This window comes from Colossoma macropomum, unplaced genomic scaffold (assembly GCF_904425465.1).
Source record: "Colossoma macropomum unplaced genomic scaffold, Colossoma_macropomum, whole genome shotgun sequence".
In the NCBI taxonomy this organism is placed as follows: Eukaryota; Metazoa; Chordata; class Actinopteri; order Characiformes; family Serrasalmidae; genus Colossoma; species Colossoma macropomum.
The window spans coordinates 26,356,116-26,369,199 of NW_023494793.1; the positions used below are offsets into that span (position 1 = coordinate 26,356,116).

Sequence of the window (13,084 nt, forward strand, 5' to 3'; positions counted from 1 at the left end):
AATTCAACATAAAACACAAAACATGCCATAACTCTTCTGCATCAAAATATGCAGAAGTGGGTTCTCTGTAGAGAATGTGTTAACTTATTTTCGATGAAGCATGTGATGTGAGCAGGGGCATCCCAAACATTTGCATATGACTGTATATAATTCAGTCATTTTAATATCTTTTTCCAGTAATTTATTTAGGAATCTATTTATGGTTTGTTATTGTGCAGTTGTCAGTTTTGAATTGTCGTTTTTTTACGAACTGTGCTTATCCGATGAACCTTAACAATCATTGATAGGTTGCAGAATTGCAAATACACTATATGTACAAAAGTATCCAGACAACTCTTCTGATTACTCAGTTCAGCTACTTTAAGATGCCCCCGTTGCTGACACAGGCATTCAGTTGTGTACACACAGCTTGTGCAATCTACAGAAAGAAGCATTGCCAATAGAATGGGATGCCTGGAGAAGCTGCATGTGAACTTACTGTCACCATGCCCAATGCCAAGTGTCAGCTAGAGGGGTATAAAGTCCCCAGCATTGGGCTGTGGAGCAATGGAACTACCTTCCCTGGAATGATGGAGCTCCATCCAATACCTTTGAGATGAGTTGGAGTGGCGTTTGTGGTCCAGAACTAATTTTCCAACTAATTTTCCTGAGCTCAGTAATGCTCTTGTGACTGAATGCAATAAAATCCTCACAGCAGTGTTCCAAAATTTAGTGTAAAGCCTTCTCGGAAAAGTATAGGCTGTTACTGCAGCAAAGGGGGGATAGATTTCCTATTAATACACTTGATTTCAGAAGAAACATTGAATGAGCAGGTGTCTACAAACTTTTGGACATGTAGTGCATAACCCATAATGACAGCTCAAACAATGATACCAAATGCATTGATTAAAAGTCACATAACGTGTTTAAAAGTGGTAAATCTTCACTCTTGTGTCAAATTAAGATTATTTCAATCATAATGTATGAGAAAATGAGTCCATTGCATGATTATGTTATTACTTACCTATAAATTCCTGCCCAGATCCCAGTCATCCCTCCAGTTTTCCCCATCTCTTTTTTCTCATTTTATTTGAAATTGTGTAAAATTTATTATTTTCATCAACTATTAAAAGTTAGGGAATAAATCTTGAAAAAGAAGACTGGCTGATGAATCATAGCTCCAGGACCTGATCCTAGCCTGAGTGTGAAAGATACTTTTGAAAACTATGTCACAGCATATCATATTTACATGACTCAGACATGTTTTTGAATTTATGGGAATTTTAGCCCCTAAGGTCCTGAAAGAAGCTTGGCTGGTTGTGAACAAATGTGCTTTCATTCGTTTAATAATCAGACTGGAAAGTCGCCTGCCATACTGTGTGACATAGAGGTGTACCTTGTGGGGCCTTTTTTTCCTCTAACTAAACACCATTACAAATTTAATGTGAAGGTATCTGGTGTGCTAATATGTATTTTCAAGTTTTATGCTTTATGACTGAGTAATATGCACAATAACGTGCCTGTAAATGAAACACTATTTCTGTGTGGGTCATATAAACAGTGCCAGTAAGGGGTTCAGGCTACACTTTAGACACATTTTATAACCCGAGACCCCAGACTTATTATTCAATTTCATTTCCATGAGTGTTATGAGTGTTAAAGTGATGAATTGGCAAAAAATCAACTTTACAGTTTCCTTTTAGTTCAGATGTTGTTGATTTAGCCAAGAAATCTTGTCTGAATTTCACACTGGAGCTGTCGTGTAGCTATCAATAAAGGAACTGCATGCCTAAACCATCACGCACTTCCTCATCGACCACATCGAATTGTTAATGGGGAATTCTACTATCATAAAACAATGTCTCAGACATCAGACAGTGTATTCATAACCTTTTCATGTAATAACTTTCTGTGATGTAACTTTTAGAAGGATTATGTCAGGACCAAGGGCTGTCCCCTTCAACCCCAGGCCTCCAGCATAATATTATGAATAAAAAAGAAATCTTTTAATACTGGCTAAACAGTTACACTAATAACTGTTTTAAGTCTAAGTTCTTAAAAGATGTCAAAAAGGAAAGAGTCTTCAGACGCTGCGTTTGTGGAAGTGGGAAGAAGCCTTCTTTATTTCAGCATCAGGTGGCACAGCGTCTCGAGAGACCCAACTGCACAAACAGTGTTCCAAACAACAGTTTATATACCATTTATCTATGGTAATTTGATATCCCCCCGCCTTACTTCTCAAATTTTGATATTGGCTCATTCTCTAATAGGTGCATCTCTTCGTCCATCAGTTTGGCTGTCGCATGTTGAGCTCACTCCTAAAAAACTGGTTTCATCTGTTTTTTTCCAGTCTGCTTTACCTTTCAAGGTCAACTTGTACCTCTCTTCACTGGGTCAGTAAGTACACACATGCCTCTCTGGGAACCCAAGGGCTTTCCAGTGTCTAGAATCTCTTATGCAGACAGACTAAGGCCTACCTTTTGTGAGAGAATTAATATTCTCTGTTAGCCAATATTACTTATTTGGTTATTGATTACAATATCTAATCTATTTGATTACTGATTGAGGGAATATTTATTCAAAATCTCTGTCATTTACACACCTCTAACGTCTAGTTCCTATCAGCACCACTGTAAACCATTTTGACTCTATGTTTCTTTAGAATGGAATATTTAACATCAAACCACTCTGAATGACTTTGCTTACATCTTAAGAAGACGAATGTCCTCCCTCATTTATTATAGCAGCGTTTCAACCACTGTGGTCTTCATAAGGCCAAACAAGATTTTGCAGGGATCAGATAGTGACATCGCAGAGTTAACTGCCTGCAAACAGGATTGTTAGGATTATCACATGACTGAAAACATACAAAACACAGCCAGGTACTACTGTTACATATATTATCAATTCATAGTTCAGGAAATAAAAAAAGTTACACATTAAAACAATGACATAAGTACACATGCATTTTAAATAATTAATTAATAACTTATTAACAATAAAACTGAGCCCCAAAATAAGCCATTTACATAAAAAAGCCCATTATAAAAATGGCTTATGAACATTTTAACCATTTAATGCTGCAGAACTTTTGAACAATTGGTGTAATCTCACATAGTCTTGCTTTTGTAGTTTCTGACTGGTATACTGTTATCTATGAACATGGACAAAAGTATATTACAAGCAGTAGCAGCAGAAACCTGCTAATACTGATATCAGGTTACAACTGAGGTAATTGAGATAACTACTGAATACTGAAATACTAATAATTAATAGATCACAGTATGTCATACAATGTCAGAAACCACATAAGCAAATGTGCTTGAGGTAAATATGTAATGTTTACATTTAATGGGGAATTTCACCTTTTTTTCAAAATTTTTGTGAAATTCAATTGCTGTGATGTAAAAAAAGTCATTTAGATTGGATTGTTATGAAATGGTGCAAAGTAAAAAAAAAAAAAATGTATTGAATTTTTTTTTAATAGCAGTGATGGTGATAGGACCCAAGGGTTGTGATGTCTACAACACAAATATTGCCATTTTATTTACTATCCAAAACCACCAGTGAACCAATGATGTGACTTCTGAGTTTTATGTAATAATAAGGATGGTAAAACACTTTCTATGCGCACTATATTGCCTCACAGTGCCCTGCATGTACTAAGAACTGACCTGACATCCGCCTGACCAAATCGTCACGCATTAGGATTTTCTTCACAGATTTTCAGTGAGGTTCTGTTTACGTAAGTGATTGTCTGTCGGTAGCCTGGCTTTATGGTGTCTGCATGTGTATATTTATAAGTGTGCTGGACAGGGCTATAGCATGAGCTCCCTGTGTTTTTCTAGCCCACTTTATACGTCTTTCAGGCAGCTGGGAAAGCGTTTAATTTGCCTTCGCCCCCGAAAGCTGTCTGAGGGCTGTCTCACACTGCTAATCTTGGGGCCCTCTTTACCACGACCCCTTTTTGCTCCCCATCCCCTTCTACCATGACACATGCAGTCTGCTTTTAGGCTTTATAAATCTGCGTCAGTATCGGCTCAGGCGCTGGAAAAGCCCCACTCAGGCTCAGTGCAACCAGGCCTCAAAGGGGCCATTTCTTTTACAGGTTTATGCTTCCTGGTGATATGATGTCATGGCTTTTTGCAGTTTATCAGAGCCAGGCTCGACCAGGCCAGTGACTTTATGGTGAAGTTTCATCCATAGACACAGACATAAACATGTGTTGAGAAGCGGATGTCCCTGTGTTCTCCTCCATCTGATTGTTTTTGTGAATTGTGGCTGTAGGAGCTTTCACCAACAACTGTACAAATACGACCAGAAACCATCAAACCCTGGTTCTTTTTTTACTCATTAAACCCTTTTATGCCCACATGCTCTGACATGGTCCCCAACCCTCTTCCTGAAAATCTGCTTTCCTGCGATCATGAGCTCTCTCCTTTCTCTGTTCCTTTTCCTCAAAAACGTGTTCAGAATCACCACCAGTCAGCTGAATAGAAACAAGCAACATACATCCATTTTTGTTAATAAATGAAAACATGGAAATAATAATATTACCATCTGCCTTCAGAGGATGTTTGAATTTTGGAATGAACATTTATCAAATAAATAATATCAAGATCAAGTTGGAAAGATCAAGGACATTTTCGTCCACCTTGCACCGACACAAGAATGAGTACAAATGATGTATTATTCTTTTTCTTTCTCTCTCTCCCTGTCTCGCTCTCCCTTAGGGGTCAGCTACACCAGCAGTGTTGTGAGGAGTGGACTCTGGTCAGTGAGGAGACGCAAGCCAAGATGGCCCGCATGGCAGCCGCTGCAGCCTGGGGCCTGGGTGAGAAAACCCACCTATTTATTTTTGTTATTTCAAAAACAGTACATTAATGCTGTTTCTGCACATATCACTGAGTTTATATTTATCCATAACTGAAATATAATGTATAACAAATAGCACATAATATGTAGCTTAAAGACCTGTGTGTGACTTTTTGTGGACAAAAGGTAACATAAACTGCCTGCTACTGCATAAGCTTTGAGTCAATCATTTTGCAAAAGAAAACATTCCTTCCTTCAGTCAGCTTCATAAGCGCTTGTGGTTTGACTAGTCAGGTCTCTCATCCTATACTGTCAAAGGGCAGACCACTAAATAGGAAGTGCTCATTTAAATGCATACTATTACGGCAAACTGAGTCAAAACACAGCAGTCTCTTACTCACTGCTGGGCTAATATTATGGCATTGCAAAGGAACTCATACGGATTATGTGGAATAAGCCTTAGCAAATCCACTCCCTGTGCGCTTATTTTATTTCCTGAAATTCAAACACTGCACTAGTTGCTCCTTTATAAGTAGGCCAGTATGAATTCTGGGAAAGGCTGCTTTTCCAACATCAGGATTAATGCAGAATTTGAGATGCTGAACTGTTGCGCTAGTCAGTGTCTTCAGAATCAAAAGTAGGACATAGAAGCATATTGTTCCTGTCATATCAAAACCTCGTAACTCCTTTTGAAAATACCAGCTGCCCTTTATTTGGTATAATATTACATGACGCATGGACCAAAGTTTTGTTTCATTTACCAACACTACATGGCCAAAATACCAATTTCCAAGTAGTATATGTGGCTACAGCAGATTCATAAGATCAAACATGCCATCAGCCATACCATCTCCAGAGAGAAACATTGGCAGTAGAATGGTTGTGCTGATGAGCGCACTGACATGGCACTGTGATAGGATACCACATTTCCGATAAGTCAGTTTCTGAGGTCCCTGCTAGAGCTGACCTAGACAACTGTAAAAGCTAAGTTACCATAAGGTAGAAGTGTCTAGGAACAGCAACGACTCAGCTCAAAGAGTGTGTAAAAATTGTTAGCCCTCGTTTGCAATACTCATTACTAATTTCTAGACTGCTTCCGGAAAGCAATGTCAGCACAAGAACTGTTCATTAGGGTCTTCATGGAGTAGCTGCACGCAAGCCTAAGATCAGTGTGTGTCGGCGTTAGACTTTGCATGCCTGTGAAGTTTGGTGGAGGAGGAATGATACGTTGTAGCTGTTTTTCAAGAATTTGGCTAGGTCCCTTAGTTCGCCAGTCAGCAAACATCAGTTCCCAACATCAGTACCCAACTCTTCTTAAAAAGTGGAGGCTGTTATAAAAAGCCAAGGAGGCCAAAATCCCTATTAAAGCCTATGGTTATGGAATGAGATACGTAGACATTGTGTTTCTTTTTTTGTTTTTTGTTTTTTTGCTATAATAATTTAAAATATTCAAAGGTTTGTTATAACAACTACTGTATATTTTGATTTTGATACTGTTTTTATATATAAATACATGTGTAGAAGTTCACATATCAGTGTATTTGTTGCTGATATCAGAGTGCTGATAAGTAAACAATAAGTCTCTTGTAAGTTCATCCTTATTAATTAATTATATGTGCTGTGTTTAAAGGGCACTGGGACAGTATGGAGGAGTACACCTGTATGATTCCCAGGGACACCCATGATGGCGCCTTCTACAGGGCGGTACTTGCTTTGCACCAGGACCTCTTTTCATTGGCCCAACAAGTGAGTGATTATTCTTACCTTGAGTATGAAAGTTTTTGTTATGTTACCAAGCATTACTGAGGAGAACACTGTGGTGTTTAGGACTATTTTGAACCTATTGATACATAGGGCTGCCATGCCAGTCAACAAATTCAGTCCATTATGAGAAAAACTTGGCATAGATTTTTATTCTTGATGTGTCGCTTAAAAAACAAAGTGCTCTCTAATGATCTGTGATGTTCATTATATACACAAGATCATTCTGACATTCTTACAGGAAGCCCTGGGGGAGAAATGAATGCTGTTTCACAGCAAAGACAGCACTTTGAATGATAATGGAAGCAAAGGGAGAGAATCCAAAGAAGGCATAATAGTTAGATTAGTGGATCCATTATAGTATTAGGTTAATCCAATATACAGTGAAGGGAAACAAGTATTCACTGTTACACTTTGTTATTTGAAATACTTCCAGTGCATATATCCACTTCAAATTTACACAAATAATGTCTGTTGACATATTATAAATATAAACAAAATAGTATGTGTTCACAAGGAAAAATATGTGTTAAATATAATTAATAATAGAAAAAAGTATTTAGACACTATATTAAAATATACATATATCCATCATCTAAACCGCTTATCCTTCTGGGTCGCGGTGGGGTGCTGGAGCCTATCCCAGCTGTCATTGGGCGGAAGGCAGGATACACCCTGGACAGGTATATACATATATGTAAAGATAAAATTAAAAATGAATCAAGTTCTACATATTAATGCTGCAGATTTAGAAGTATAAAAGTGCTGGGAAAATTGCACCTGGTGTCATTATAAAAGACGTAGGAAGATTTTGCGCAATGAGTAATGGGGGAAGGTGACGCAGTTTCCTGAAGTTCTCAGGGGCAACATTATCGAACAACACTCGAATGGAAAATAATACAGAGCTCTTTTTGTTTAAGACTTTAAAAATCCCTGTTCTTACAACCAGTTTGATAATATGCAAGTGGAAACTAGTCGTCCGTGGACAGGTGCGCCATGCAGGATTCTGTCAGACTAATGATAAAGAACTTAAGACAGAGGCCAGCAGTCACTTGCAAAACTCTTCTGAAGAAGAGAAGAAGAAATTGGCACACAAGCATTTAGTCAGATCAGAACTAGTTTGGAACAATGTACTCTGATCAAACAAAACAGCAGTAGAGGTCTTTGGCAATAATTCAGCTTGTCATGTTTGGGGAAAAAAAAGTTGTGTGTGTGTTTCCAAGAACACTACACCCATAGTGAGTTTGGAGGTGGCAGCATCATGATATGCTTTTGTGCAAATGGTACTGGGCATAACACATCCTATTTTTCAATTTACAATAGATTTTACAAAGGAATTCAGTTTATACATGTTAAATTGACTTTTTAACTAGTCTAAGTTTAAAATGTACTAGTGGATTTTTAATTTTCACATGTGTAAATTGAATTCCTGTGATGAAAAAAAACTAAACTAAAATAAGTAAAATAAAATAAAAGCATGTCAGTTTAAGCAAATGACCACATGTAAAACTTTCATACATGTTAGTAACAAATGTTACTGCAATTATAATGAACTGGAAAAAAGCCTTAAATTCTTACCAGTGAGAAGTGAAATGTTTCATGCTAAATTATCATCCCTACAATTAAAAATGTAATTTCAAGATTCAATATTGCAGTATTTTTATATATTTCTATCTGATAAAGAAACTTTGGTACTTGATTAAAAATGAAAAGCATCTTTATCCAACAATTTACTGTTACTTGTCAGCACTTCCCATAAAATGCATAGCTCTGTTGCTGAGAATTTTGGTTTTGTTGGTCTTTGTTTTCGTTTCTTTTATCATGTTCTTTATGGCAGCAAACTCGAGCGTCACTTGGTGTGTGTCTTTAATATTTATGACCTCATTTACATGTCCATTTTGATTGGCTATTGCACAAAACACAGGTAAATATATACTGCAGCGTTAAAAAGACACCAGCATGCTAATCACTGCCACAGTGACTTTATGAATAGCTCTTATTTACTGTGCGACACATTTTGCATGGCATAAAGCTGTTACCACCAAGTTTTATTGAACTGGCCCTTTATGTGATAAAATTGAATGTGGGTATATGCACTAGAAGGATCTTAAATAACTAAAACAAAAGTGTCTGAACTCTTCTTTTTCCCCTTACTGTAGCAAAAATTATTAGTTGCAGCTCTAGTGGTGCATATTAGTGCTTGTTCCATTATGACTTCTTCGTAAGGTACCCAAAAACCGCTCAGTTAAAATCGTTCCATTGTGTTACTGACATTAGTGAATGTTACATAATTTCGCCTCATTCATCTGGGCCTTAATTGGCTTCTGCTGAGTTAGTCGACATGCTGACTTCTTGACATGGTGTCAGAGGAGTTTTCTGTTGTGCGTTCCGACTGGATGTGCTTGTGAGTGTGCAGTGAGCTCAAGGCCCTTGGAGAGAACATCAGACCTCCTCTCCCCCACAGGTGTTTGACATCCGCAACTGCACCATCGCTTTAAGCGGAGGCATCAAGTAAAGGTCGTCCTGTGACCCTTGCGTCAGTCTGCTCCCTCCTCTTCCTGCTCCTCCTCTCCTCTGTCTCATGCTTAATCAAACACAGACCCTGACTCTCTCCATCCTTAAGCTGAAAAGGAAGACAGCCGTTCACGGATGGACATTTTTCCTGTAAAAAGCCAAAATAGGATCCAGATGGGATCACGCAGGAATATTTGTCTAGATGTGTCTGCCTGACAAGGCGGGTAATCCTCCATCCCTAGGAATCTGATGCGGACCCATGAATCTGCGTAATATCATAACGTGTGCTTGCTGCAATGTGTCAGGATTTGTGATGGAGAAACAAAGGCTTTCAGAACGTGTGTAGAACAGAAAAGAAGCAAAACAAGTTGGTTGAGAATAGGAATGTTTAGGGTTATTCGAGATTCATAGTATTTGTTATCTCAAGGTCTTGTAACACCGATAGCTGGTATTACATTTCCAATTAAATGAAATGGCTGCATCTTTGTGAAGTTAGTAAAGGAGTTTGCTATATAAGAAACATCTCAGAAGAAAAGTCACCAAATTTGTACATTGTACATTTCTGCTACTCAGAGTTACTATTCTGTAAGTAAGCTGGTATTATGTAAATCACATATGGCTAAAACAAACCAGATTCCGATTGTTTCTTCTGCTAGTTCTGGGTGCAATTGTGACAATATTGTATATTTTCTTTTTTGATATTCAAGTATAATTTGTTTGAAATTGTGGATATTTGAAAAGCAAAAATGGTTAAAATGCTCGTTTCTAGTTGAGAATTGGGAATGGGATGTACCTTGTTGATGACGTTATACTTTATAGAAAGTATAGAAAGCTAGATATTCTGATAATCAGTATCAGCCAGTACTTTAGTATGGTTGAAATTTAAACATGGTCATATAGTTTTAGTTAAATAGTGTCAACAGTGAATTGTTAAATTGACTGTGTTTACATGCAAAAATTTTTGCCAAGCTGATTGAATACATTCCGATTATAGATTAAGACTGAGGTGTTTATATGCTCACTCTGCTCAGCAATCTGGTGGAAAATCTCCAGTCATCAGTTTCTGCTCCCGCCATGTTGAACGTTATCAACTTTCGCTATGACGCGACGCACATGATCAGAACGTACTTAAACTCTCCGATTGGGAATGTAATCGGATACAGGCATTTACATGGTTATTATTCTTCTGTTTAACGGATTATTTACAGGATTACCGACCTCGTTCAGTCAGATAGAAATTGTATTTTGAATGGCCTCAATCAGACTAGTCTGTTCCATTTGAGGTGTATACATGGACTATTCTATTCCAATTTAACTATTAGTTGGATTATTAATAGATTATGAGGCTGCATGTAAACATAGCTATGGTCACTTTTCTTATTTTCAAATAAACAGGACAAGCTCAAAAAGAGAAATAACTTTAGGGTGAATGTCTTAGAGTTGTTTGCAATATTGTTGGTTTTTAATAATAGGCTCTCATTTTCATTTTTTGTTTTCGCAGAAAGGCTTTTCGTATTGCGTGTTATCATGCTAAAAGTTATGTTTGGATGCTTAACCATGATCTGTATGTTACAATATGAATCAAGACACTAAACATCCGTGCTTTATCAGCATGTGTGTTGTTTATACCAGTAAGTCTGCAGTACATTCATATTATCTGCCAACCAGTATATGAGTTTGTTTCATATCAGTTTAACTATTCGCCATTTGAAAGTGTATAAAATATCTACATTGGAATTTAAATAGCTTAACATTACAAAGATTAAAGGAACTCAGACCAAAGAAACACAGAACTGTGCAAAAGATCTGGATTTATTTCATTTTTCAGTCAAAACACCCATAAAGCACAAGTTATTCATTTTTAGTGTGAGGAATCTTATATATTAACCCACTTCCAAAGTTCCCAAAGTTCAGTCTTAGAGGCTGGTTGCATTTCTTACAATATCTCACGATCCACATAATCCCACGCACATTTAATGATGTTGAGATCTGGGCTCTGTGGTGGTCAGTCGGTTGTTTAGAGAACAACAGCAGCTTCTTTGATTTGCAAGCTTTCTTTTCTCAGTTGACAGTTTTGGTGGTCTACCAGGTCCTGTATGGTTGCTGGGAGTCCAGTTTTCCTCTGTGTCTTGTAGTATTTTTTGCACTCCAGTTTGGGAAACCACTTTTTTTCACTTGCTTTCCTTTGAATTTCCAATACTTTATTCAAGTATTGAGTAGCTGTTTTGACTGGGAATTAAATGAATGAAGTGTAGTTTCTTTTTGCACAGTACTATACATTGAGTTCTGCTTTGGAACAGCCTTGAAGAACTGGCTGTGAAAGAGGGACTTCATTCATTGCCCCATGCTCTTGTCACTTGTCAGCTCATTCAGAGTTGGTGTAGGTAACCACTTCTGTCAGATTGACTTGCTTATGCAGGCTCAGTCCATGTAACCTGAATACAGGGTTGTTCAGGACGTTCTGAAGCCCATCTGCAGCACCACCCGATCACTCTTGGGCTTTAGCTGAGCTCATACAGTTTGCTTCCTCCTACAGACACCATGTGTGTTTGTCTCCTGTCTTCTGGCACCTAATCAGACTGAGCCATAATTGCTGGTGGGCCCACTGTAACGGCAGCTGTCGCCATGATCTTGCAGAAATTCTTTCTTTTTTGCGTTTTTCTCCCCCCCCGACTCCCATCAAGTTCTCCTGTGGGTTAATTACCTCAGCATGGGGAATGCATGCAGGTGTCACCCAGACGACTGTAAAACGTGGGGCTTTTCCAAAGCTGTTCTGCTTGACCATGGTGATTTTTCAAGTAATGTGTTGGGTTACATAAGTTCCAATGAATTCCAGTTTTAAGTTTGATTTTGATTGGCTGGCTTGTCTGGATTTCCCAGCATGGCTGTTTGTCCTATGCATGTGCTACGTCAGGGTGAGGTGTTAATAGCCAGGTAGGGTTGACCCCACTGAGACTGGCAGAGGTGCTAGGTTTGGCAGGCTTTTAGAGTGTATGTGCGCTCATTTAGTTCATTTGACAGCAGTGGTTCTCCTCACTGCTGACTTCAAACACACTCGCCACAGTGAGAGTGGAAGCATTAGCTGCTGATTAAGGGAAAATTGGATAATGGAAGAACCGAACAGCTGTCATAATTTGTGCAGCTTTCCATTGACCCCCGCTGGGAAAATGTGAGTGTTAGGAACCAGCTTGACTAGATTGTCTGCCTATGTGTCTTTACAGACGAAATAGCACATTTCAGGACCTGTTATTCCACTGGGGAATGGAATGAAATGGAATGATAAGACAGAAGATGTGCCAGCAGTGGCTTGAGGATCAGTGTTTACTCATTAATATTAAAGCTGCATTTGTGTTTCATCAGTTCATTTGGAAACAAATGAAAACATGAAGAAACACAACAGAAGCACAACAGCGAACGAAATACAATCTTAAATCTTGAAATAAGGTGTAGATGCATGTGAGGTAATGTAAGGATTAATATAATGGGGATAGTCCATGATTGTGTTTGTATGGAAAGTAATGGTTAAAGGACTGGGAACTTTAGCTAAAGATCAGTATTGGTTGAGGGATTTAATTTGGGCAAGACTATATTGGAAGCCGCTGATGTCAAGTGATACCTCGATTGATAATCGAACAATGCGCCCAGAATTAATTTTTTTCTCAAGTTAATGTGTTTTTCTATATGTGTTTTCAGTGCATCGACAAGGCTAGAGACTTGCTGGATGCTGAACTGACTGCCATGGCTGGAGAAAGCTACAGCAGAGCCTATGGGGTAAGACTTCTCTCTTCTCTTAGTAAATGAATTAAAGTTTTTGTCCAGGTTGAATGGTGTGGTGTGGAATGGTATGAATGCTCCAACTGAACTGTGGTCCACCAAAAATCTCAGCCTCAGTCCAAGAACATTGAACACCAGTCAGGACTGTACTGTCTGCATGAGTTGCCTGTTTTAACATTTGACTCCTAATAGAGGCTTTTATTGGTTGCACAGCATGCGCTGTTGCTAATAACAGTACATG

The 13,084-nt window shown here is 38.3% G+C and overlaps 1 protein-coding gene across 2 annotated transcripts in view; it reads left to right on the forward strand.

Moving 5' to 3' along the window:
• mtor (mechanistic target of rapamycin kinase) overlaps positions 1 to 13,084 on the forward strand; it is a 159,819-nt gene that overhangs the window by 101,315 nt on the left and 45,420 nt on the right. For both annotated transcript variants that reach the window (XM_036578979.1, XM_036578980.1), the window contains exons 31-33: positions 4,713 to 4,813; positions 6,425 to 6,540; positions 12,763 to 12,840. In XM_036578979.1, the coding sequence (XP_036434872.1) occupies positions 4,713 to 4,813; positions 6,425 to 6,540; positions 12,763 to 12,840 (295 nt within the window). The remainder of the gene's footprint in view (positions 1 to 4,712; positions 4,814 to 6,424; positions 6,541 to 12,762; positions 12,841 to 13,084) is intronic.